The sequence below is a fragment of the Chroicocephalus ridibundus genome, chromosome 2 (genome assembly GCF_963924245.1).
Source record: "Chroicocephalus ridibundus chromosome 2, bChrRid1.1, whole genome shotgun sequence".
Classification (NCBI taxonomy): domain Eukaryota; kingdom Metazoa; phylum Chordata; class Aves; order Charadriiformes; family Laridae; genus Chroicocephalus; species Chroicocephalus ridibundus.
This window is the reverse complement of record NC_086285.1, coordinates 148,907,136-148,933,976: the sequence shown is the minus strand read 5'-3', so window position 1 is coordinate 148,933,976 and position 26,841 is coordinate 148,907,136. Positions and strand designations below refer to the sequence as shown.

General features: G+C 37.2%; 1 protein-coding gene across 12 annotated transcripts in view; it reads right to left on the bottom strand.

Moving 5' to 3' along the window:
* The window catches only part of OXR1 (oxidation resistance 1), a 295,905-nt gene that overhangs the window by 33,248 nt on the left and 235,816 nt on the right, over positions 1-26,841 (bottom strand). For all 12 annotated transcript variants that reach the window (XM_063327385.1, XM_063327389.1, XM_063327393.1 and 9 more), the window contains 5 exons: positions 25,670-25,822; positions 16,487-16,671; positions 12,300-13,081; positions 8,100-8,268; positions 4,798-4,960 (listed from right to left, as the gene is read on the bottom strand). In XM_063327385.1, the coding sequence (XP_063183455.1) occupies positions 4,798-4,960; positions 8,100-8,268; positions 12,300-13,081; positions 16,487-16,671; positions 25,670-25,822 (1,452 nt within the window). The remainder of the gene's footprint in view (positions 1-4,797; positions 4,961-8,099; positions 8,269-12,299; positions 13,082-16,486; positions 16,672-25,669; positions 25,823-26,841) is intronic.

Below are 26,841 nucleotides of genomic sequence, written 5' to 3'. Positions count from 1 at the left end.
TCAAAAAAGTTAACTACTTAAAGAATACAACAGACCAAGTCCCTTTATCATTCAAGGAATGTCATTAGCTTTGAGAATTAGTTTCACAGACCAACAGCGGAAGCATTAAATAAGCAAATCAAGGTATTCTGATCTAATTTCTTTTCCTTCTCTCCCTCCCCTCCCCTGAAGAGACCAACTAGTCCTTTAGTTAGATACAAACAGAAGGTGCAAAAATGTTATGATAAAACTCACATGGGAAAGCACAATTGTGTCATTTTTCCTTTATGTACTAATGTTTCTTATGCAAGTCGTCATTTCCATTGTTTCCCCTCTTATGCCCTCCTCCCTTCGTTAGAGCACAGCAGTTTCCTTTGTATCTCGCATTATTAAAGCGGCAAAAATCTTGCTTGGAAAATTGGTTTCCATTGTCCTTACTCCCCAGATACGATAAACTGATTCTCTAAAGATTTTAACAGATTATTTACACGTGCATACCAACTTCTGTAGAAAAATACTGGAGCTTATCAGCACACTTTATGAGCACACAAGTTCAGTGGAAGGTTGATTTACCTAACCACTTGATATGGTTAACGGCCTTTTACATGAGTATTGTTCTCCATGTCTTTTTCCTCCAATGTCCAAGTTCAAAATGCCACCTGCCACTTCATATAGCAACAGCAGTGGAAACAAGCCTGTTAACGTTTTACAATCAGTTTTAGGAAAACCGAGGTAGAAAAAATGGATAATTGAAATTTCTGGGATTGATGAATCAGATATCACTTCCCACTCCCATGTCCCACCCCCCAGCCTTTTTTTTTTTTTCTTCTAAATTTTTATTTGAGTGTGCAGATTTTTTTGTTCTAAATTAAAAAAGGTAAAGAGCCTGCAAGAAAGGTTATACAAAATAATGTATACTGGGCAGCACTTATAATCTTTCTTCAAGTTGTTCTATGACCAAGTGTGGTTGGTAATTATTATTATTTTTTTAATATTCAATGTATATACAATGGAATAACATTTATCCTCTACAGGGAACGTCAACAGCTCTTACTTTAGAAAAGCAATCTTTTATGCAGCCATAAGAAAACTATTAGCAGTTATTTTGTAGAAATAGGAAATAGTTGTGCTTCTCGAAAACTCACTTCTCAACCAGGACTTGGAGACTAAGAAAATTCAAGCCGTTTTTCCTTTCACTCATTTTAAACTTCTTCAAGCATAGGACCAGTTTGATTAGCAGCACTTGAGGACCCTGCTTGCAAATACTGTGGTACCATGCCTTTACCAGCACCAGGTGACAACTTCTTTAATGCTTTCAATCTGGGGTGCTAATTAGCACCAAAATTATGTTAGTGCATCAGCAGCTACCTAACAGCAAGCATCTTAACACTGCATCATTATTTTCTATACAAGTTACTATATACACAATTTGAACTTAAAAAGGAAACAAAATTAGACCTTAAAGTACCAATGGAAGTTGTTTCCAAGGTACTTCACAACAGGAACACTCAGCTCACTGTCAAATCTCGCCATGTTTAGATGCAAGTACAGGATATGTTTTGCAAAAAGCATTTGTTTGCCAACACACAGGGTTCTAAACAGTATTAATTATTTGTGCTAACAGATAAAGAAACCCATTAGCACTTGAACCTACACAATCTAAGTAAAAAAAAGAATACCATGATAAATATACCTCTATACCCCCCGGGCTCAGTACAGATGGTAAAAAAAAACCAACAAACCAACCAAGCAAAAAACCCCACACAACCCAAAAACGTCTCTTCCTTGGCATATGCCCATGCACCTAAGTACAAGAAGGAGATATTTAAAGAAAACAGATAGGGGTAACACCACTGAGAAACAAGCAGGATGGTTTCATTTCTTACATAATACATAAAATAAAATTCTTGTCTATTCCCATCTAGTGGGCACTAGAGACAAGTCTTTAGCGTGGACTGATCTTAAGCGAAAAAGTATGTCTCTAAAAAGAGAGCTTTGCCAACGGGACAGGCAGAGACCTCTGAGGAAGGCAGATACCGAGGAACATCGGCAGCAACTGGAGCTACAAGGTACGCCCCACAGAGCTTGTTTTAAACTCTAAGTAAGTGACAACAATGAATTAGCCACCTTTACTGATGGTAGTGTCGGACAGTAGTAGGCTCATGGTAATTTCTAATAAGTTAGTTATCTATTAAGTGTGTAGCATATAATACAGAGTCAGCTAAAGGATTCCCTCGATTTTGCTTTTTTTGGACACTTCATACAGTGCAGTATTTGATCAAACTAGCGTTTAATATGGTGGCAGGATTCTTGGTCGCTTTGCCCCTAGGATCAGATGATGTTACATCTACTGGATTGCTTCAGGGAAAAGGCTGATAGGAAACAGACTACACTGTACACAGGTAGAAGAAGAAAGCATAAGCAGATGAAAAACTGAAGTAAGTTCAGAGTAAGAGCTTAGTCCTATTAATTGATCCATTTAATAAACTTATAAACCCACCCCTACTACTACTTTTACGTTACTGATCTTTGTTTTTGCTTGTTCCTCTTCTCATAATTCCTTTTCCACAAAAAAAAAAAAAAAAAGCAGAGTACTTCCTTAAAATCTCTTGATAAAAAGCTGTAGCTGAATGCAGTTAACATAGAACTATCAAAGAAGCAAAAGCTGTCTCAGAGCACCACACTTCGGTTACTTGGTACTTTGTGATGCATTTGCACATCAAGAGGCTGCTCTTCATTTCCCTTCCACCCTGAGTTTTCCCATCACTACGTTTGGAAGGCAACAGCCTAATTTTCATCCCAATAACCACAAAAATATTTCAATTATACTGTTCACCTGCTATCTTAGATTACACCTGGATCAAGAGCTGACAGAAAAAAAGCTTGTTGGGTTAAAGGAAGGAAGTATATTGGCTGAAGATAATGACTGAAATTCAATGGGAATAATGGGCATGACAACGTTCCCTGTATGTACTGATACGTTCTGGCACATATGTTAAAAAGGCACTAAAATGCAGTTGTATGTAATGACAGGTCGAACCATCTGGTACTGTCAAACATTTCTGATTTAAAAAGTTAGTTTTTAACAGCTTTCAGATTTGTGCTAGAAGTCAGTCATAAGAAGTCACATTACTCAATTTAAATGCACAGAAGACCACATTAGCATATTTCTTGTACTTGCATAACATCTTTTTTAACAAAAAAAAGTTGTCTATCTCACTAATCACACTAACTTTTAAATCCAGAAAATTATTATTTGGTAATCTTAAGAGAACTAAACTTGACATAATTTTCACATAACACATATGTTTCTAAAATATTACTATTTCCATATCTTCTACAATTATTTCCAGAGGAGACCTAAATAAAGGCTTAAGGCATGACCTCATTCTGTAGTAAACAACTTACAGATTTTCATACATGTAGGAAAAGTACTGCCTCTACTAGCTTCAGAAGTAATTCCTAAAAACTTACAACATTTAATCATGAAGAAAAATTTGTACTATTTTCTGTGGAAACCATTCTGTAATTACGTTAAGGTGCAAAGTTACTGAAGAGCTCATCAAAAGAGACATACTGTGCCATAATGTTGATCACTTGCCACTGATCCCCGTGTTCCTAAAGGCCAAATTTTAAAACATCAAATATTTATAAAAGGCTTTGAGGAAGAGTCAACACCAAAATACATTGCTGGTAAAAACACTTGAGCAGTATATAAATTGACAATGTGAATATTCAAAAGACATGCTTTTATGATACTAATTTCAATGTCTCAAAAATGCTCAATGCAAAAATGACTGAGCTGCAGGTAGTGTTCTGTAACCACAGCCTAATACTTCAGCTAAGTAAGTGAGAAGTTTGAAGTCAGCGTTCTACTATGATTATAAGTTTTGGAGCTAAGAAGAAAACTATTACCTGTAGTTAGACTATTGCAGTTTTTTAAAATTTCTTTTACACTCCACATAAAACACAAGTATAGACTTCCTTAATTTCAACATGCTCCATTGCAGGGCAGGGGGAAGAAAAAGGAAAAAAATCAGTCTTAGAGTCAGAAATTGCAGTTGCTGTCCTGAGACTGAAGTTAAACAGTGCTGATGAGATACCGCTACAATATATATGACAAGAATCATCAAAACTTTTGACTGACACTTGAATGTACAAGACTACGAGTGCTTTAACTGTATGTACACTACAAAACAAAACCATGTAGACATGTAAAGATGTGTCCATAGAAACGCGGTGGACACAGATTCACATGGAAGAAATGTGTTTGTTATAAAAAATAACAAGAGAGTTCCAGTTACAGTATATTACTAAAATCCATGCAACAGCATCTTAATGTATGAAGAAGTTATAACTGAGAAGTTAAGTACTGGATTATTGGAACAACATGTCATTAATAGGTTAACTTTCCTTTTTTATTATCTCATCCCTGTTTTGAGACTTACCAATAAGTACTCAGTATCAGGAATATTAAATATTAAATATCAGAAGACTGTCAGTTTACTTGACTGAAAACTAAGTCTGCTTCATCAAAGTTGCCACTTCTTTGCTGTACTTGCATTCCTTTCAACTCTGAGTTTTAAGTTACAATTTGCTCCATATAAAAATGACTTGCAGTTGTGAAATGTTGTCCTGAACTGATGTTAGAGCAAAGCAGTAGGATGGCATAAATTAAACAGTCATGATCATAGTAAGCAGACTAATAATGCACATTGCTTTGTTTTTCTTACTGGAAAGTATTTAACACTATTTTAACTATATTCCTGTGAAAGTATTAATGAAAAAAAAAATATCTTTGATGCTGTTCTTCCTTACCTCCCACTCTTTAGCAGCATCTTCAGTAGTAGTTTCTTCACTAGTTTCAGTCTCTTCCTTCTTTTTTACCACTATAAATCCAGGTTCCCGAAGAGATTCCCCAGTATCTTCTGCATATATTTCTGGACTCCATTGTATAAAGAAGACATACAAGTGATCTGTCCTACAGAAGTGAAGTAATGATACAGAAAAGAAAAATACGGGTCATCTTTTGGGTCATGTCTAATAATTATGAGGTATTTAATGTTAAAATTAAAATACTTACTACTTCATGTTTTACTAGATATTAGAGACATTTGAAAAAAAAAATAAAACTAGTTAAGTGGTTTGTTTTTTTCTTTTTAATTATATGAAGCTGACACTGGAGGAAAAACAGGAAACAAGTTGGCAATTGACTAGCTGCATTTTCATATACAAGTACAGTCCCTTCAACCACTTGTGTCCCATTGGAGACCTGTTTACAATTGAAATAACTTCCAAAATAAAACACTAAGTTTTTTTTATTATTTTATTTTAAAGGAGTTACATAAAAAACACAGGCAAAATTGGAATTTAAAAGTGTCTGCATGTGTGTTTTCCCCACCCCTGAAGAAGAGCTGAACATTCCCAAGTCAGGTAACCAAAATTATACAGACTGTGAGAATTACTACAGATAGGAGGAAGTAGGGCTGAAAGGGTGCATATATAGTGCATATATATATAGCTAGATCATAAACTACAGACCACTCTAACTGCAGTACTGCAGTAAGTACCAAGATTCAAAGAAGTTACCGCCTTTTAAGTTATCTGCCACAAATGGCATGGTTCTCCAGTTCGGAAAAAACAGAAAATCCAAATTCCCAGAAGAAAGTTATTTCCAATCCTAATCGCTCTCAATCTATACTGTTTAAGCATTTCCTGTAGGTGCACAGATGGAGCATTTAGAAAAATGCAATGAATCCAGTAGTATCTCTTCATCTTGGAAAAGACAGTTTCAGAGCTAGAGCTTTATGGCTCTGGTTACCAAGAGCTTGAATATTCCTTATTTCCCTCTTCAAAGATATTTGCTACAGTGAATCTGCACACTGGATTAGCAAGATGACAGTATTTGGGTTCTCCCCCCACCCCTCCCCTTACTAAATTCCCGCAAAACTGAATACTGGAAGAACTGCAAGAGATACAGAGCAAAGTCTCAAACTGCAGCTACAATCTTCAAGGATGCAGCACACAGGTATGCAATAATAGTCTCTCAACAGGGTCAGTCATTCCAAGTCACCCTTGTTAAAATTAAGGTTCCTGGATAACATTAATGAAAGGGGGGAAAAAAAAAAAGGAAAAAAAAAAAAAAAATCTTTCTCTGACAGTAAGAGGTAACAAAACATTTCAGATTCATGTTTCTGATCAAGGCTAGATAAATTCTATGACAGAACAAGAAGCTGCAGACTCCTCATGCGCTGAACAAGGTATCAATTTAAAAAAAAAAATCCTGATTTTGACTTTTTAAGAACTTGAAATTGTGTATAATTATAGCAGTTAAGAAAGTAAATAAAACTTGATATTTAAGGAACTCTAAGACACTCCTTCCCAGACTGATAAGAACACTGAAATAATGCAGGTTTGTCAGATACCTACATTTCTCTTTCTTACCACTAGGTGACAAAAGACAACTGGGTTAACACTAGGTATTTTGACCTAAGCAGAGTAGCACTCAGCAACATTAACACTGAATTCAGAAAACAAACATCCCACATGTGACTTTTTGTGTACAAAAACATAGGACACACATTGGATGGATAAAGAGCAGATTACTAATTCCCCAGGCAGTTAGAGAGAGAAAGCCTGCAGAGGTGGAGTAATTTCCAAGGAGATCAGACACAAACTGTAAACTATTTCTCAGTGATAAGTTTTGCTTGATGATGAAGATAAGTACTTGCTCTGCTACGTTAGAAAATCAACCAAAAAGACACAGTAATCATTTTAATCAGCTGACCAAGACAACATTGCCATATGTGAAACATTTATCTGTTTTCAAATGAAATACGATATGAATAGAATAAGAACATTGAAGTTGAACGTAACCACAAGAGGTCACCTGGCCCAGACAGGATTAGCCATACCGGAATCAGTGCGACAGGCATTTGTCTCAAGAAAATGCATAATCTCCACCATTTAGGGGTCATGGGGGTGATGATTAAATGCAGGTTAGTGATGTGTTAGCATAGACTCAATTCTCCTTGCTGGAAAACTCAAATACTTTGATGTAATTTCAGTCCATTACACATCTCCATTCACAGTGGACACGAGAGAAGGAAAAAAAAAAAAAAGAAAAAAAAAAGACTACTGCCTTTCTTATTGCAGCCAACTTTTAAGTATGAAATGATTTTATTTTGTAATCAACCTTTTCTCCTTTAGATTAAAGAACCCCACTTACTTCTAAGTTTCTTTATATGTTACACTTTCTAGGCATTAATTAGTCTTGCTGTTTTCCTCTGGACTCTCTCCAATTGATCCATATCTGTCCTCAACTGCAGTGCCCCAACTGGACATTCTATGCCATTCAGCTCAAAAGAAAAGATGGAAAAGTGACTTGATCATTGTGTGTAGGTATTTATACAAGATGATAGCTGATAGTTTTTTGTTGTTGTTTTCTTCTTTTTACCCCCCCCTCTTCTGACAACTTTACCAATACCCCCAAAAATCACATTCAACTTGAAAAATCATTTTCCCAGCAGTAGAGATCATTTAAGAATTCAAGACTTCACCAGTGAGCGAGCATGGACATGTCATGTCTTTGAATCACTGCAACAAATTTAGATATTTTTCCAGTAGATATGTTTAAGTTGCTTCCTGGAAAAGTTTTACGTTCCATATATAAAGATAAGACAAAAGAATCCCAGCTAGTTCTTCTGAACTCACAGCTTTAAGAAGTAGAGAGAACTTTTAGAAAGTTTCCAAATAATGGGAAACACAGATAATGATAATAAAAACTTTGTTGCAGAACTCATTTCCTTCACCAGACACCACTTGCTTGAATCTTTCTTTCATTATTCACTTGCTAGAAACACAAGCCTAAATAATACCAAGAGAAACTACTGGCTGAACCTGCAAGTAACCCAAGTAAGTCAGTAAAGCTTCAGTACGGTAACGACATATTCCGGTATTAAGTACAAGCCAATCATCAATATCCTCAGGTGTCGATCCTTTTTTTGTGTTGCTTTACAGACAGTCACTGAAAAAACTTTGCATGGTGCATAAAAAAAAAAAAAATAATGCTGAAAGACCTATTGGAAAGCATTGATTTTTAGAGTCTACTCCCTTCTTACCTTTCTTGTGGAACGGCAAACCAGTACTCATGTTTTTTATCCCTCTGTGCATACTGCTGCATTGATGCACTTGCTTGCGAAACAAACGTTTTCCTCATGGGTTTTCCAACCCTGAGACGCAGAAACTTGTGAGATCGATGTCGTCTTTTTTCTTTTGTAAGAGAAGACCCTATTAGTAAAGAAAAAGTAAGCTATCCACAATGTACAGAACTAACTTCAGCAGAACTAACTTCACAGTACAACACACCTGAGTAATTATAACATTCTTTTCTGCTTCCAATCTCAGACCACATTTTGACAGTTTACCCCATGCTTGGAAGTATTTCAGAAAATACTCTCAATGCATAGCCCTCAATACTGAATGAGATATCCCTCTCACCATTAAAAAGATATTCCACATACATGCAAACGACAGTGTTAATCAGTACTTAGACCTGATTCACATATGTCAAACCTGTTCATTAGTTACTTTTGATTTAAAAAAAAAAAAAAAAAAAAAAAAAAAAAAAAAAAAAAGAGTTCTGGCACTACTAAGAGGATTGAGATGAATTTTCATTTGTTAGCTATATCAAATACTTCAAAGGTACGAACACCACTTCAGGATGAAATACACTGGATGTTGCAATATGGGATTTTTCCCTCCAGTAGTATATTTAATTGAACTAATGGAATGCTACGATTGCCCTCAAGGTCTGGATTGTCAAGCCAGCACAACGGAAAGGAAGAAGCCTTCTCAAAATTGTTTCTTTGCTAGATTAATTGCCCAAATCCTAGAACAAGAGTTCCAGCCACAAGAGACTTATTAAAGCAAAGAAGGAAAACATAAGTTTAAGAGTTCTTATGATCAGCTATGACAACAAAAGATTTAGCCTACCTCTAGCATTACACGTAAATAAAGATAAGTGTCCTAGAAAACAGGAACATATCTTTTATTTACAGCTCCTACAGTTCTCCTTCAGTGTCTATCTACATCTAGACTACATATACACATATACAGAAAACATCAACTTCTGGATATACAAACATCTCTACTGTATGTTTTCTCTGTCAGATTTTCATCACAAACTTTAGAATAGTATTGTTGCACAAAATTTTTTTTCAGTAAACATTTAAATGTGCATCTCCTGCTTTTCAGTTACAATATTTTAGATTTACACCGGCAGTATACAGTATGGTAGAATAGTCACAATGATTTGGAAGCATTTTATAAATCTGTACACTCAAAAGTAAATTATCATATAAAACACCCAAACAAACCCAAAATAAACAAATACCCTGTTTCATAGGACTGACACATGAACTTTGTGGCAGTGTTAAAGAAGTATTCTTAAAATGATCTGATATTTGGGATTTTGGTCCTTCAGTTGGAGCAGTTTAGAACTTTTTTGACAGAGCTCAGAGAAGCAGGATTTGTATCATACCTTACAAAACGAGTGAGATTTAGCTCCAGCTAGCCAAGAACGAAAACAAACAATTTAGCCCTGCCCCCAAATCTCAAAAGGGCTATTTAACATGCTTTTTTTTTTGCTGTGTTCTCCAATACATTTTGGTAGATTTGATACAGAATTCATCAGGAAAAAAAATTTAGTGCTGTCTATTGTGTGTGATGCCTTTTTTTTTCCTCCTTTATCTTGTCCAATATCCAGCTAACTAAGCAGCAAACAGACATGTTATCTTTAATGAATTTCAGCTTGTTTATACATTCAAAACTACAGACCAGTATAATTTCTTCCAAGTATCAACTACATCTAGCTTTTATTTCAGTCCAGTGGTTAACCTAAGTGTCTGTAAAAATAGAAGAGAATATGATTCCTGTGCATTTAAAAAAAAATATTCCAAGGGAGGCCTTTTTAGCTCTTCTAGACTTATTATAGTTATCAACTTCTATTGCATCACCTGTTCAACGTTCAGAACAAGTAGATCATTAATTCTAAACTCCGAAACGTTTGACCTATGTGAAGATCAACAAATGGTAACTACCAAAACCCTAGATGCTCAAAACTCAGAAGAAAGAAGAAATTCAACACAGTCCTTGCTATATGCAGGTGACAGAGACCTACCTAGGTAATTTAACAATACAAAACTCACAGCATGACTACTTCGGAGTTTTAGTCTGATAGACAGGATATCAGATAGTGTTTAGAGTGTTTCCATTTTTTAGTGATCTAACAGACCTGTCATATTTAGACTTTGGTAACCTTCAAGAGTTACCTTGGCTCTAATTAAACTTGCCTGTAGACAAAGAAAGCAGAAACATCACAAAATCTATCTAGATTGAGAAATACTAATTCATAATTCACTGTTTTATTTGCATTCCGCTACTACAACATGCAAGAATAAGAAACATACAATAATTCCAGCTGAAGTTGGCCTGAAGTCATTGGCACAAATCTCCAAACAGTAACCTTTGCTTCCTTTTTTCTTTTTTTTTTAAATAATTTTTCTATTTTACCCCCACAACCTTCAGTGAGCTGTAACGCCTCGTGCAGAAGGTTTCTAGCCAGCACCTCTCTGTTTGACTGTATACAGACACTTTTTGATTATACATGTATATACTCTGTGACTGTACAGATCATCCTGCATGAAAAACCTGCAGTGTCACTCAATGATACAATCTTTTTAAAAAAAAACAACAACAAAACTAAAGCATCTAATACAACTGAATTATAAATAATACTCAATTGTAATTCAATTGTAATTCACCTTTTACTTTGAGGGTGGCAGAGCACTGGAACAGGCTGCCCAGAGAGGTGGTGGAGTCTCCATCTCTGGAGACATTCAAAACCCGCCTGGACGTGTCCCTGACCAACCTGCTCTGGGTGACCCTGCTCTGGCAGAGGGTTGGACTAGATGATCTCCAGAGGTCCCTTCCAATGTCTACCATTCTGTGAAAAGCAGCAATTGTGGCAGAAAACACTTGTGCTTACATTTTTTAAAAGTCACAAAAAGTAAGTACTAGCAGTAAAAAAAAAAAAAAGTAAGCAAGTACTTACTAGCTGACATTTTTGCCAGAGGATTTCCTCTAACACTTAAGGCATAAAAGCCAAACTTATCACAGAATGATGCAACTAATTGTCTGCTTCAAATTTGAAAATTCAGTCGCTTCCTTAACAGAAGGAGAAAACACCACCAAAAAATTATCATATCAGATTCTGAAGTGTAAGATGAATTTCTGTCAGCTGAAGAATACACCTCTCTATTCAATACAGTCTCAACTTTTAATTATTAACATAAACAATTTGACCTTCAAATGCATTTCACATATAAGCTATTAAGTAGTGACAGGCGTTATACATATGTTTTCTTTCTATCCCTGAAAATCCTGCATAATTAAAACTAGTTTATCTCCATTAGGAAGATGGTAAGGCACCAGGAAAGTAACCTATGAATTTTTTAAAAAGCAAAATTAAGTACATACAGAAATCTTTAAGTTACTTTAAAAAGACATGACTTTACTTAATATGAATTGAGTAACTCCAATAAACTTTCAAGATAACTTCCAACTAATAATCCTAGGGCCTGATCTCTGCAGAGGAATACAGGTACTCAAGAAATAAGCCTGGCTCTTCCCCATGTTCATAGCATTAGTTTCTTACCATCTAGCTTTTATTTATCCTGAGATACGCCTTTTCTATACTCAACTTTGTTCTAGTCAGCATGGAAGTATGACAAGATGCAAGTGAAACAAAGTTCTGAAAGTATCAAACAGTGTTAAGCCTCCAGTGTTTGTTGTTCACATCATAAAGCTTAACTACAAGGTGGACATGCTATAAATAAGATGAAATTCATCCCCTGAAATTCATTCATACATGCGTACACTGGGATCAAAATTTAAGTGACAGCTAGCTGATTGCTAAGGAACATTTTTAATTTTGAGCTCTACAGTGACCAATGCATCATGGATCTAATTTTACTGGCTCATTAAAATCTCCCCTACAAAGATGCTGTGTTTCAATATGAACATAAATATAATTTCAGTGAGGAAGAATGACAGTAACGAAGTGTCCATGTTTTCAGTTTCCTCAGCAATTTTTCCCAACTTGTTTACATAAGGTGCAACTTAAGCTTATCTTCAAGCCAATGAGAAATATAAGCAATATATGGGGAGATGTGTTCTACAAAATAAAAAACAAGAATTCTGATGAACTGGAGGGAGATACATTGTAAATCTGAAGGCTGACAACATAAGTCATGACTCACCTTCTAAGTGCCCATCTCCCGCAGTCCCAGTTTTCTGACTGATTTCTTTTTGTGAATTCTGTTGCATGTTTTCTCTTTGTTGTTTGGTTTGTTGCATAGTGTGGGTCTTCCAGAGTTTGCGGAGTTCCTCAACTTCTGTCTCCGAGTTTCGTGTTCGCTCTCTCACTACTTTTCCTTTGGTAGTTTTCTCTTTCTTTTGAGATTCTGTGGCATCTTCACAACACGGACGTTCCTCTCCCATCTTATTCTCTCCTGGTTCTTTTCTTAGTGAGGAATCTTGATTGCTGCCCACTTCTGTATCTTTGTGATGCTGTTCACTACCTTGCGAAGACTGCTGGAGAACATCTGCAATATTTTCAGTAAGTTCTTGCCCCCCCTTTATAGACGTTTCAGCACTTTCTGAACTTAAGCTGTGGTTACCAAGCTGTTTAACATTTACACCCATTTCAGCACTGGGTTTTAAGTCACTGGCAGCTTCATTTGAGTCTGAAATGATTGTTAAACATTCAGCACTTGTCTGGTTTATTGTTTGGACAGATTCTGATGATGCTCCAGAAGATTTGTCTTGTCGAAGCTCATCTGAGGAAGCGAGTTCCTCACGTATTGGAGAGAGTTCTGATTCTGTGAAGACATCTTCTGAAAGAGACTCCTCTGTGCTCCTTGGGGCAGTACTAGCGCTGTCATTTCCCGTATCCTGAACCCTGGAATCCATTTCATCTGTATTGCTCTTTGCAGCTTTCTTGGAATGGCAAAGTTCCCTTACAGACAGCTGTTCTACATCTCTGTTGAGCAAATAAGAAAGTTATCATAGCAGGTGCCTTTTCTGTCAAGCTCTTTTCTTTAGTAAGTTTTATTTAATGCTGAAAAAAATTTAAAGGTGCTTTTAATTTAACCCCCAAAACTAAAAACACTTAATCCAGAGCATCAATAATAAGAAACAAGCATAAAATATGTTCCTGTGATGGTACGCTTATGGCAAACCTTTTGCCAGCATGACACAGATAGGACTTCCCAACTTCGGGACATTACTTTCCCAAGTAGAAGCTCTCCTACGAAACCAACAAGATTGTCTGAGATGCTTAAAGAGTAAAAATAAAATAAAAAACAGGGGAAGAACAACAAAAAGCTACACACAACCACAATCTCTAAAGGGAGAAATCCTCCAAAATCTTTCAAGCTTTGTCTACCAAAGAGGCCAAGAAAATGGTATAGACCTATTCCACCCTACTATAAAGCGGACACCTAGTTCACTGGTAAGAAATGAATGTCAGAAATCATCTGGTGTGACCTATGTAAGTTAGTCAAGGCAGAACAATAGGATCCATCAAGGTAGACCTTACCGTTCTGCCCACAGGAAACACCTAACAGTGATTAGTGTCTTCACCAGTCAGGTACCTAACTTTGAGGCCGTTAGGCAAAATAAATCCTAAACTACTTGGTACCACAGAACAATTTAAAGGACAGACATCAAATGTTCATAAACAGTATAAGAAAAAAGCAAGCATAAAAGAACAACATTTTTTTCCCCCAAAGAAAATAATCTTATTCAAAACTCCCTTTCAGAATAAGCTAACCAGAAATTCTACGAGTTTTAGAAGAGGAGAACTACAAGGGGACTGTGAACATGCTCAACTATATCTATATGACCCAAGCTTTTCCAGCGTTGTCAAAAAGCTGACCAGTACACAACCTTCGTAAGACGTTTCTCATGTGTAACCATACTTTTGGCTAGAGTTCTCAGTGCCAACTCCCTTGCTACCACAAGCACATAACATCTTGCATTACTTATCATCAAATGCTTTTAAGCAGCTCGTACCTTCATTTCCACTCCACATTTCTACAAAAAACTTTTTATTCAGTTAGGTCATATTACTGACATTACTGAGACATCATAGAATTCAGGATGTTTGCAAAGCATATGCATCCTCTCACCCAACTGTTAACATGAAACTGATATTAAGCTTGTGCTGATGTAGCAAACCATCATTTGTGATCCACAAAGCATGTGGATTAGAGTTTAAGATTTATCACCCATCGGACTAGCCCGTTTCCTTAATTTTTCACGATTATGTCGGTAATAGGTACTTTTTGACAGCACAACCTAAGGTTCATGAAATCCATACAAAAAAAAAAATTTGTTGGCTTTCAGACACATTTTTTTTCTAGTTTCAGCATAGATTGTGGCTTACATATAGAAATTATAAACATGACATGTTTTAAGAACCAATGAATCCATCAGCTTTGATATAATGGAAAACCGATCACAATAATCTTATTTTCAGTACTCAGATTTTTTTTTCCAAGTTTAAACAAATTTGACAGTTGACAAAATTGAGAGAGGAAGAAGTTTAATAATAACAGTGGAATAGGAAAAAAAAGAAATAGTGGGAAAACATGATTTAAGTTTCAAATATCTCAAGACACACAAGTCTTGTCAGATCTAGCTCTAGCTGTCGGGAGTTCTGGTTACAGACTTAAGAAATTGGAATTTTATTTTCCACAAAATTTACAAACATACCTCAAATTTTGATGAGGTCAAGGCACAAAAGTGCTGGGACCAAAGCAACTGCTAAAAGTGAGTGTTCCATGTAACAGTTTGTAAAGCTGACAAAAAAGATACATCAAATTGGACATACAGGGCTCTGAACGCACAGCGTGACCTTTTACTATCGCATGTTTAACATCATTCCATATGCATTTATATTGTGAACAAAACAGAAAATACATGTGCTACAAGAGCACAAAAATCAACAGGGCATGGAAGGTAAATTTGTAGGTCAACACTGAGTCATTAAGAAACGAGACATGCTAGGAAAGAGACTTGTTTTGCAACTGCAATATTATGATTCAAACAGGTAGATTAAAAAGAGTCATCTAATTTTCATAAGCTCGTTACTTGCACCTGTACATCAATTGAAGTAGGAACTATGAGCAACTATTAAAAATTCAATCTGGAAAATAAACTTCCAGAAAGCAAGCATGCTGAAGTCATCATCATTCTACATCAAAAGCCCCCCAAATACTACTACAGTAATACGTACATTAGTCGCTCTTTTAAGAGACACATGACTTACAGAAGCAAACAGGACCATGTCTACTACCAGGTCTCTGCTGAAACTGAGCTTAAAAATGGTAAAAGACAGCTATTTCTTCTGGATATGCAGATATTTAAGATTATCAAGAAAGATGTGCTTAGCGTATTACCTGTAAGAACTGTAAAAGGGCATTTTTCAGAGTTATTGAGTATCTTTACACCTTACTTAAAATGGTTGCATTTTTTAAGAGTTACACATCAGGCAAACAGGTTTACTCTCTCACACATACAGAGAACTCTGCCTTGGTTGCACTTTAACCTAACTAAAACTGCAGTCAGATGGTCAAGGTAGTCTGCAAATGTTTGTGCTTGATGGGCTCTGACAGGTAAAGGTGGCATGACTTATTTATTTTTTATATATCCTTTTTGGCTTTAATGTTAGAATTTATCCTATTTCTGAGGACAGTATAAAAATTAGGCAATAGACAGAATCGAATGAAGATTTTTCATAATGCTGTTTAGAATCAGTTTTAAATGCCTACCACGCTAAACACCAGGGATTAAAGCTCATGGATCCAAATTCACTCTATTCACCCCAAACAAGGCTACACCCAAAGGCAAATATGTAGTTCCTCCCCTAGTTCAAAAAGGGAAAAAAAAAAATACACTCCTGATGCCATAAAAATGTACACAAATCTTAGAAAATTAGTCTTACAACAATTTATCATAGCAACAAGAGTTTGAGAAGCAAGTGGAAAATGGTAAATAATGAAGATTTGCACCTAAAAGTCACACTTTTCTATTCTATACATCAGATTTTAAATTACTGAAGAATCAAACACATCTGTTACTGTTTTCATGGGGGAAGGCGCAGAGGAAGTGGTGTGGTACCTTTTTCTGTACACTGACTTTTAAAAGAGACTACTGGAGGAAATTAGAATCCATCTATATAGTAGAGGATTTACTCTATGTAGTATATAGAATGTGAGAACTTAAGGCAAAGCAAGTTTCCAAGGGTTTTTCCAAGCTTATCTTTGATGGTTGTCTTAAAAAGGAACACAGAAGAAAGTGTGGTTTTGCTAGTTCCATATGGTCAGCAATATGGCTACAGTTCATATTTACTTAAAGCTTTATAAATATTATTCTATCTTACATGGTTAATGACTCCTTAATTTTGTTGTCCACAATTTCCTTATACAGAGCAGCTGACATCACTTCTTCCATTGGACACATGATGCCATACTCTTCACAGCCGTTCTCTTGGACCAGAGGATCCATTTTATGAGGATCAAACATTATATTATTTGGCGTCACTAGCAGCACACCATTGACCGTACCCTAAAATGAGAGGGAAAAGAAGCAGTAAATTTTCTCCTTTGTATTTCAGCTTACTCTCCTTTTTTTTTTTTCTGTTGGAAAAAGGCGTTTTCTAATCTGGTTTTGACGTATCTTTATACGTAAGCAACTTTATATAGTTTCTTCTGTTTTGCAGTTATCTAGAAACACAACTGTTTTCTGTGGAAGCAAATTAACACCACCTACTTTCCCTCACAACTCAGTTCCCTCAGTTCCTCACAACTATTAATCACTAGGTTGAGTAGTTGGAGAGAAAAAAAATAAAATAAAAAGATAAACCCTCGAATCCCTAGAGGATATGCTAGGCAGCTCCTCTGAGGTAAGGATACATCCCTTCCAGGTAACTGTGGGGCTTATTGCTAGTTTTGCAAGAAACTTCAAGCACTGTCTAAAACCTGACTCTTAAGTCTTCTCACTTTCTACTATTTAAAGAACAAAACGAGAAAGATCTTAACAAACTGTCATTTATCTTCATTTTCCTTACAAAAAAGAAACAGCAGCATCTGATACAAGTCATTCTAACTTAATGGACCTGTTGACTTATTGGACAAATACATCTATAGAATGAAACTAGATTAAAAATATTAAAGATTCTTAAAGATGCAGCTTGGAATGGATTTAATCACAATGATACTGCTGCAGTACATAAACACAAATAGATTTTAAACTTCTGGTATGAAAAAATTTGAAGAAAGTTGATACTCATACAATGAGCTGTAGGGTACAGTGCAGGTACCAAGTTAGCTTACACTACACTGAACTCCCCCCCCACCCCCCCCTTAAGCACTAGAAACAAATGCAAACACCAACACCAGCTGCCCACTAACAAAATTCATTAAACTGTTAGAATGGTAGAGTTTGAGCTACAACTATGAACTGGAGGAAATCTAGCTTTAAGCAGGATGATAGTGACCCTTCAGTAACAGATCTTGAATCCTAAGAACTTCAAAAATTTGGAAAGACATTCAAAACTTCTGAGCAAGAATCACAAAAGAGTTACTTCGTGTGTTGCTGAAGCTTATCAGGAATTGAATAAATATCTAACTTACTGATAAAATGTTCACAGTGATTACAAGCATTGTGTATTGGGGAGGACTGTTTGTTTTGAGTTTTAAGACATATCAGCACAGCTGAAATAAAACTACAATCCTTCCCAATTCCCGAAATTTGTTCCCGGCACTGTGATGGTTAATGACCTTCACAGCAGAAAAACAAAAATGCCATATGGCAAGCAAAAAACTGCACGTTATAAAAAACAAACCCAAAATACCATTAAAGTCTACAGCAATGACCAATGGTATCACTACTACGGAAAAATTAAAACAATCTCAAAAGCAGCTCAAGCATCTGTACTTAAGGCCTTTAGTCATCCCGTGCCCAGTCAGTTTTATATGTGCCTTTTAGCGTACAAAGCATATGCTAAAGACTTTAAAGTCAGCGGAACATATTCACATAATTCCAAGGTGTTTAAGACACTGAAACAAAACCATCACTGACATTTGAAGTTCAACAAGGCCAAGTGCAAGATCCTGCACCTCAGTCGGGGAATCCCAAGCACAAATACAGGCTGGGCAGAGAATGGACTGAGAGCAGCCCTGAGGAGAAGGACTTGGGGGTGTTGGTTGATGAGAAGCTGGACATGAGCCAGCAATGTGCACTCACAGCCCAGAAATCCAACCACATCCTGGGCTGCATCAAAAGAAGTGTGGCCAGCAGGTCGAGGGAGGCGATTCTGCCCCTCTACTCCACTCTCATGAGACCCCACCCGGAGTACTGTGTCCAGCTCTGGGGCCCCCAACATAAGGAGGAGACAGACCTCTTGGAGCAGATCCAGAGGAGGGCCACGAAGATGATCATAGGGCTGGAGCACCTCTCCTATGAAGACAGGCTGAGGGAGTTGGGGTTGTTCAGCCTGGAGAAGAGAAGGCTCCGGGGAGACCTTATAGCAGCCTTCAGTACCTAAAGGGTGCCTACAGGAAGGATGGGGAGGGACTCTTGATCAGGGAGTGTAGCGATAAGGGGTGTAACTGTTTTAAACTGAAAGAGGGGAAATTTAGGTTAGATATTAGGAAGAAATTCTTTACTGTGAGGGTGGTGAGACACTGGACCAGGTTGCCCAGAGAAGTTGTGGATTCCCCATCCCTGGAACTAGATGATCTTTAAGGTCCCTTCCAAACCAAACCACGTTATAAGTGTATGATTTCTTTCCCTGTGCTGCATTGTGGAAATCGACTTTCAAAGAACAAAAACAAACTCTAAGAGGATGACTGTCAGTGGAACTCTACATTTAGTTATATCCACTGTAGTCTAGAAAACAAATTTAACATGACTGCAGAAGTCAACGAGTCTACCCAGAAGAACAATTGCTTCTCTTTAAACAAATACTACTTATGTAAATTTAGTACCTAATGCAAAAAAAAAAAAAAAGCACCATTTCTGAATTTGAGCTCTTTCATTAATGACCACACATGAAAGTGGAATTTTATTAATATTCTCCAGATCTGAACCTTAAAGGTCAAGGCCATAGACTTGATGGCAGTTGGACTAGATGATTCTTGTAGGTCCCTTCCAACTGAAATATTCTATTCTATTCTTTCACTGCCTCCATGTTGAATGTGGATCTTCAGAACACTCAGGATGGAGAGGAAAAAGGAAAAAAAAAGGTAAGGTTATATTACTGCTGTAGCCAAATGATTTAAATGTTCCAACATCAACTTCTAAAATTATGTATTACCCAGTAGAAGCAATCAGTAATCAAGTTCATTGGAGAACTCATTTCCAGACTAAGATGTTCTTCACTATTTTATGAACCTTCCTTGACCAATTAGGTACGCAGGAAGTGCTAAAGCTTTTGAGGCAATAAAAGCAGATGACATTTTCCTATCAAGGGGTGAGCTGTCACAACTGACATACCACCCATGTCAACAAGGTTCCTGGTTTTATTAAACAAACACAAAATCCAATGCTTTATCTGTGCTCTTGAAAGTAAGTTAAAAGGCTTTTTCAGATCGCAGTCCAGGTTAAAAATTGATTAAAGAATATTTTATTGCAAAGTAAGTTTAAAGTTTCATAAGTCAATTTTACTTTGCTTATTTGAACATTAGAGAGTCACAATATTAGAATAATGTGTATGAAGAACTAGTCGCACATCTTCTCCTCATTTCAGTTATCTTGCTTCAGCCTCAATTTTAACAATTCAGAAAATACCAACTTACACAGGCCAGGGTTGTCAATATCTTAAAGACATGTCATCATATCCAAGACAAGAGTCTGTTTCCGGGGCAAATCTGAACGTGTTTAAAGAAATTGCATAGTACCTTGCGGCTTTCAGACTCAGACACTGAGAAACAGTAAACATAATTTTTCTGCAGGCAAACGTTCAGACAAAGAAGTGTGCTAGACTACCGACTACATAAGGAAAACAAGTTTAAGAGACCTTCTGTGGTAAATAGAAGCTTCCTAGAACAGTCTGACAACAACCTGTCTAATGGCAGAAAACCCGTAAACCTGTACACCAGGCAGTTCTCCTTGACACACATGGAAGATTTTAAAGCCCACCTCTGCAGCCTCAAAGACACAACTAGAAACCTAGAAGCTGCTTATCTTTGTCTTAGAAGAAACCCTCAACACCAATAGGTAAATACTCAGCATAAAAATTAAACTGCAAGTGTAATGCCATTTAAAATTCATTACACTGATAGAGAAATAGAGAATTAAACCTTTGGAACTATCAGGGTTTTATGTGTACTTGACTAAGAAGCTGATCAAACACTTGCAATGACTATAAGCAGTTGAAAGGTTATACAGGTATCTTGAAAACACTGGCTTTATAGCTCCTCAACAAGAGACGACCTATTTCATTGGTACCTATTTAAAAGGTGACAGGAGGCAGACCAACGCAACATTTCTGGCTCACAAGTTATTTGATAAGGTTGACAGTTACTACATGAACACGTCAGAATACTTCTCTAGAGAACCGCTGCCCCAAGTTTACAGGCTAGAAATTAGATTCCTAATAATACACTAATCATTAATATTTCTGTAATTTTTTTATTACTATTAACCAAGGATCACTGAACGTTAACTTAAGTAGCTAGGTAAAGCTGAGGTAACAGTCAGATAAAGAAACATTTTTTTTAGTCACAAGTTTTAACCATTTTTTTTTCAGACATGTCAGCGTTTCTGCCACTTTCTCTAACAATTTCCGTGACTCTTTTATAAAACAACTAGCTTCTCTTTACCACTTTCTAACTTGTTTGCATGAGAAAAGCCTCCTTAAAAACCTGTGGAATATTACTCAACAGATGGAATTTCTAGCACAGACAGAAAACAAGTGCTATTGATTCTGTGAGTGAACAAAGAAGGTAACATCAGAACAAAATGTGTAAGTGGGAGCATACATGCGTCCAGCCAACTACTGGTCAAGAATCGCTCGTTACATTACACTGAAGCAGCTCCAGGCTTTGAGAGTTAACACCACAGTTTTCAGTAAGCAGAGATAAATATTACACATTCTCTTTAAAGGAGAGTATATGAAACTTCATTCCCTTTTTGGTTTGCCGTTATAGGTCAGACAGATTTCTTTGTTAGCATTCCTACAATACATATACTTCAGAACTATTGTCTCAGAGTTGTGAGAAGTTCCAAAGATCCCTCTCTGGCCTGGATGAGCTGCTGAAGATGTTTTCAGTGTGAATATACTCTTCAGAGTAAAGAACAGCATGGGGGTTTACTAAGTAAAGCCCTTCCTATGCCCCCACCTACCCATACCAACACAGGGAGATGAGCCCAGCTTCTCCTTTATGGTCATGTTCTGTCATGCTGTGTCTTCAGCACAGATGCTTTGGATGGTAATCAAGTATTTTTTTTAACGTTGTAGAAACGGCTCTTTGACTTTATTTTATACAAATTCAATTTTCAAAATGCTTTCAAAAAATAATTTCACCAGTGATGTGGCTAGAGAGAGACAGATCAGCAAAGCAGAGCACAAGCATAAGCAAAAAGATTGGGCGATGGCATGCATACTTAAAAATCCTACATGACTCCCATATACTGCCATCGTTTGCTCTAACCTCCTAATTTTGAGAAAAAAAAAAAAAAAAAGAAAAAAGAAAGAAAAAAACCAAACCAAAACCAAACAGCTAAGTTGCTGATAGAGGACCACTGGAAACAATTTTTTAGGACATCCTCCACCAAATAACCAGTGACTGGTTTCTCTTGGAACATGCTTCTAACCAGTTGTTAAGGGAAAAAAAGTACCCAAAATTCTGTCAATGAAACTGAAGTAAAAATTAGACTCTGCATATAGCTACTAAGTAGTTCAACATGACACTGTTACAGAAAGTTATGGATGAACAAAACTCCCCAAAATAACACTTCTAGAAGTCAAGTTTCCTGTATGTAAAATGGATTCTAAAGACATGAAGTGAATTTCTATTCATGTAAAGTTCAGATTTAACAGCCTCAAGGAGAAATGCTGAGCCATTTTATTACTGAAAACCACGTGGACATACTAGGTTACTAAAAACAGATCCCTTCAGTCTTAAAGCTGGTCCAGAAATATTAATCCACGTAAGGAAAAACATGCAGATTAAACTGCACCTGTATGCAAATATTCAATTCTGAATCAGTTTTAACTTCTTCTCATTAGAGTTCCTTAAACCTCAGGAAATGGGAGCTCTAAATCCTATACAATATCTGAGATAGAAATTTGAACAATCATTATAAAGGGAGGATTAGAGCCAAACTTTGACATTGGTGAGCCCAAACATTAAGATTAGACGGTTCAATAATACACTTTAAAAAGGTTTGAGAGGACTTCTGACAAGCAGGTTTCAAACAGAAGTTACCTCTGAATAATTCCATTATGTTCTTGAACACACAAGGTAGAACAAAATCTGCAATTCACAATTTATAAAGCTTTTACCATAAAGATAACAACTTAGTTTTATTCTTTGTTTCTTGTAGAAGTTTTGAACCTCGTCAGTGTCCTCCACTTCACTTCACGAACAATGTATTTGTGCTCTTTGTGCCCATATTTCCAGGTTGGTGTTTCTTCTTTTTAAGCCTTAGTATTAGTAATTTTTCTTTACCTACTACTTTTCAAAACAAGGCAAGTAAACTAGCAAGCATAAGAAAGAACAAAGAATTTCAAAGCTCCTCTATTCATTTAATTTTCAATCAAGCAGACTGGTTAAGATACCTTTTTCTGCCTCCAACGAACAGCGCAAAGAATAAAAAAAACAGAGCAGCACACTCTTCTACAGAAGAGCCAAACAGTGCAGCTGCAAGGAAGTGCATGCCTACACACGCAATAAACAGTGAGCTAAAATGTGACTCTAAAGCACACTGGTTACACCGATTTATAGTGTGACCAGGATGTGGCATATTCACACCAGCCTGCTCCTAACCATGCCCGACACCCTGCCTCTAACAGTACACAAAACCAGGTAACAGAGAGCAAGTATTGTAACAGATAAAACGTTTCCAGGTTCCAGACACTGACTCCATCTCCGAGAACTCCTGTGTGCTTGTCCAGGAAGTCACAGGTGTGACTAAAACCAAATCCAAACACATACAGAATAAGCAGTCTTGAAAAGTGAGAAATGAGACGGTTTTACCTTAATGCAAGCTCTTTCGCACAGGTGAAATTAAACACATTGAAAAATAGGCTTTCACCAGATTTTAGTTTACAAGCACCAGTCACGGTGATGACTGAGACTTCACATCTGAAGCCCCATAGAACAGTTACCTATGAGCTTCAAAATCACTTGCAGAGTGGGAAGCAGAAGATGAATCTTTTAAGCTTTCTCCAGAAAACCTTGGAAGATTCATCATCCTGCATCTTCAGAAAGTGTATCAAGGAAAGGATAAGATGACATGCCTGAGGACATTCCTGTCACATGTGACACAAAGGCTAAATTACATGCTAAACTTATGCTATCTGGCACTCAAATCTGAGCAAGTCAGCATTCATTTCTCTCCCCACCCACTTCCCCAAGCATGGGCTGATACCGCGGTGGATTATACAACTCTCTTAAGAAACAGAATTACCCTTGAAGCTCTTAGAAAATAGGCTGTAAAAACGCAAGTCAAAGACAGATGCTGTGAACACTCCCCATAATATTCTGATGAGGAATTACAGCACGTAAATAATATACTGTAAATTTTAACACTAGACTATAATTTTCCAGTACAGCCAATTTCTAACAGAGGCTCGATTCCTCTGCAACAGAGCACCTAAAACCAAGAAGTCATGACTTGTCTAGGATCAGCCTAAAAAATGTTACCCAGGGACAGAATGCAAGGAGTGAAGCAAATTATCTGTAAAGTAGAGCAAAGTAACAAAGCTTTTCCAGTTCTTGCCTCACCAACTTCTAACATCTAGCTTTTGCCATGTACTGTCAAAAGGCTTCAAGTCTAGGCATACATAGATCTGCAATCATTTTCATCAGGAAAAAAAAAATTAAGTGCAGTTTTAAAAGATTCCGATTAATCTGTTATCATTAGTGTAACTTCTCTGCAAATCTATTGCTGGACAACACAGAATCAGCAGTATTTGTATATACATATCCAAACTTCAGGTGAAGGATGAAGTCCTAGAAGTACTTTGAGTTTCTTTGCACGGATTCAGCTTGAGTGAAGGAATGATTTTTCATGATTAAAGCATCCAGTCATTTTTCTGTGGGGTGGTAGAGCAACACATTGTTTTTTCCTAAAGCGTTCTGAGGTGAAGTCTTTTGATATCATCTCAGTCTCTAAAAATCTGTGCAAGACTTGGGCACCTATGAGCTGAATAGAAGTTAATTAGGTGCCACTAACTTGGAAGGCATTTGTGTGATGACACTACTGAGAGAACTGTAACTACTGCTTCAAAGGAAAAAAAAAAAAAAATCTAGATTTCTACCATACTATATCCATTACAGAAGTGTTTGTTTACAGAATCAGGGGTTAGTTCTGCTCATACTGTTCTGCTTGAGGAAAATGGAAGAGAAGCTACCCAACTATATGTTTCCTCAGTTTAAGGCATGTTCTTCTCCACTGTAAGTAAAGAGAACTGCTTATGAGAGATTATAACATAAGGAACAGACCTCATGCCCTCAACACAAGAGAATCGCTCAACAGTATGAGTACAGAGAAGATTGTCACAGGTTAATTGTGCCGAGTCCTGCACTTGAGTCACAACAACCCCATGCAGCTCTACAGGCCTGGGGAATAGCGCTGGAGAGCTGCCTGGCAGAAAAGGACCTAGGAGCGTTGGTCGACTGCCGGCTGAATATGAGCCAGCAGTGTGCCCAGGTAGCCAAGAAGGCCAACAGCATCCTGGCCTGCATTACAGATAGTGTGCAGCAGGACTAGGGAAGCGATCATCCCCCTGTACATCCCCCCCCACTGGTGAGGCTGGCCCTCGAATACTGTGTCTCGTTTTGGGCGCCTCACTGCAAGACAGACACTGAGGTGCTGGAGCATGTCCAAAGGACAATGAAGCTGGTGAGGGGTCTGGAGCACAAGTCTATGAGGAGCAGCTTGAGGGAGCTGGGGTTGTTCAGCCTGGAGAAAAGGAGGCTGAGGGGAGAGCTTATCGCTCCCTACAACTACCTGAAAGGAGGGTGTGGAGAGGCGAGGGTTGGTCTCTCCTCCCAAGTAACAAGGGACAGCACAAGAGGAAATGGCCTCAAATTGCGCCAGGGGAGGTTTAGATCGGATATTAGGAAAAATTTCTTCACTGAAAGGGTTATCAAGCATTGGAACAGGATGCCCAGGGAAGCGGTCAAGTCACCATCCCTGGAGGTATTTAAAAGATGTGTAGATGCAGTGCTGAGGGACATCATTTAATGGAACACTTGGAAGTGTTACGTTAACAGCTGGATTTGATGATCTTAAAGTTCTTTTCCAACCAAAATGATTCTATTCTATGATTCTAACGTACTTAATTTTTTACGTCCCATATAGTAACAGTAAAACCTGAACATTTAAGTACCTTGCCATTAGTGATGTACTTGCAATTAATTTTTAGAAATTTCTCTGTAAATGCTTCCTCCTCTTCAGAGGTGGATGATACCACTCTTGTAGGACGAACACATGCATGCGCTGGTGAAGCAGCTGACTCTTTCCGTTGGACTCCATCTGGATCCTAAAAGGGAATAAAAAATACCAAAAAAAAATATCACAAACTTAACAACCTGCCTTTTTCAATATTAATATTAAGAAATTTTTCCGTTGTGTAATTTTTGTTCTTTTTCTTTGACATCAAGGCAAATATAAAAAGTGTTCCAAATCCACTGCAGTTTACAGGACTGCTTTGATCTGACACTGCATATAACTAATGAAGCACAGCTTAACCAGCCCATGATAAGAAATTCCAAGTGGACAAAGATACTCAAAATCAACCTGGGAATAAACAACAAAATAATGATCAGAACTCACGTAAGAAAACCATCCGATACACTGTCACATGCAAAATTTGAGCAGAAGTAAGCAGAAAGGATCATTTTCCAATTTCAACAGAAGTCCTATTACATGTATTCTGTTATACATCCATAACGTTATACGCTACTTTATGTTGGAAGGTCAGCTAGTCCAAACCTGTGTTCAAAGCAGGCCTCAGTCAACATTAGATGAGGTTGCTTATGGCCTTTCCAGCTGAGTTTAAATCTTCAAGGCTGGAGACTCCACAGCCTCTCCAAGAAACCTGCTCCAGTATTTTACTACCCTCTTGTTGTGAAAAATATTTTCCTGTTGTTTAACCAGCTGTTGCTGACCATCATTTTACTATGAACCTCTGAAGACCTTGACTCTTCTCCTCCCTCTAACCTGTCTACTAAGTAATACAACACAGAAATCGGGTTGTCCATTAGTATTTTCTTCTTCAGACTAAAAAACACCCCAGCTCTCAGCAAATCCTTGTGCTTCATATGTTTCCATTCCCTAATCATCGTAATGGCTCTCCACTGGAGTCTCTGCAGCATGTCAATCTTTGTCTCATACTGGAGGTGACAGTGGACACAACACTGCAAATGCAGCTTCACAAGCCCCGTAGACAGGGGAATAACCATTTTCCCTAATCTGTTGGTATTCTTCTGCTATCTGCCACCTGGCATGTGATTAGCCTTCACCATCACAAGTGGACAATTGTTCAGTATCTCCACCAGC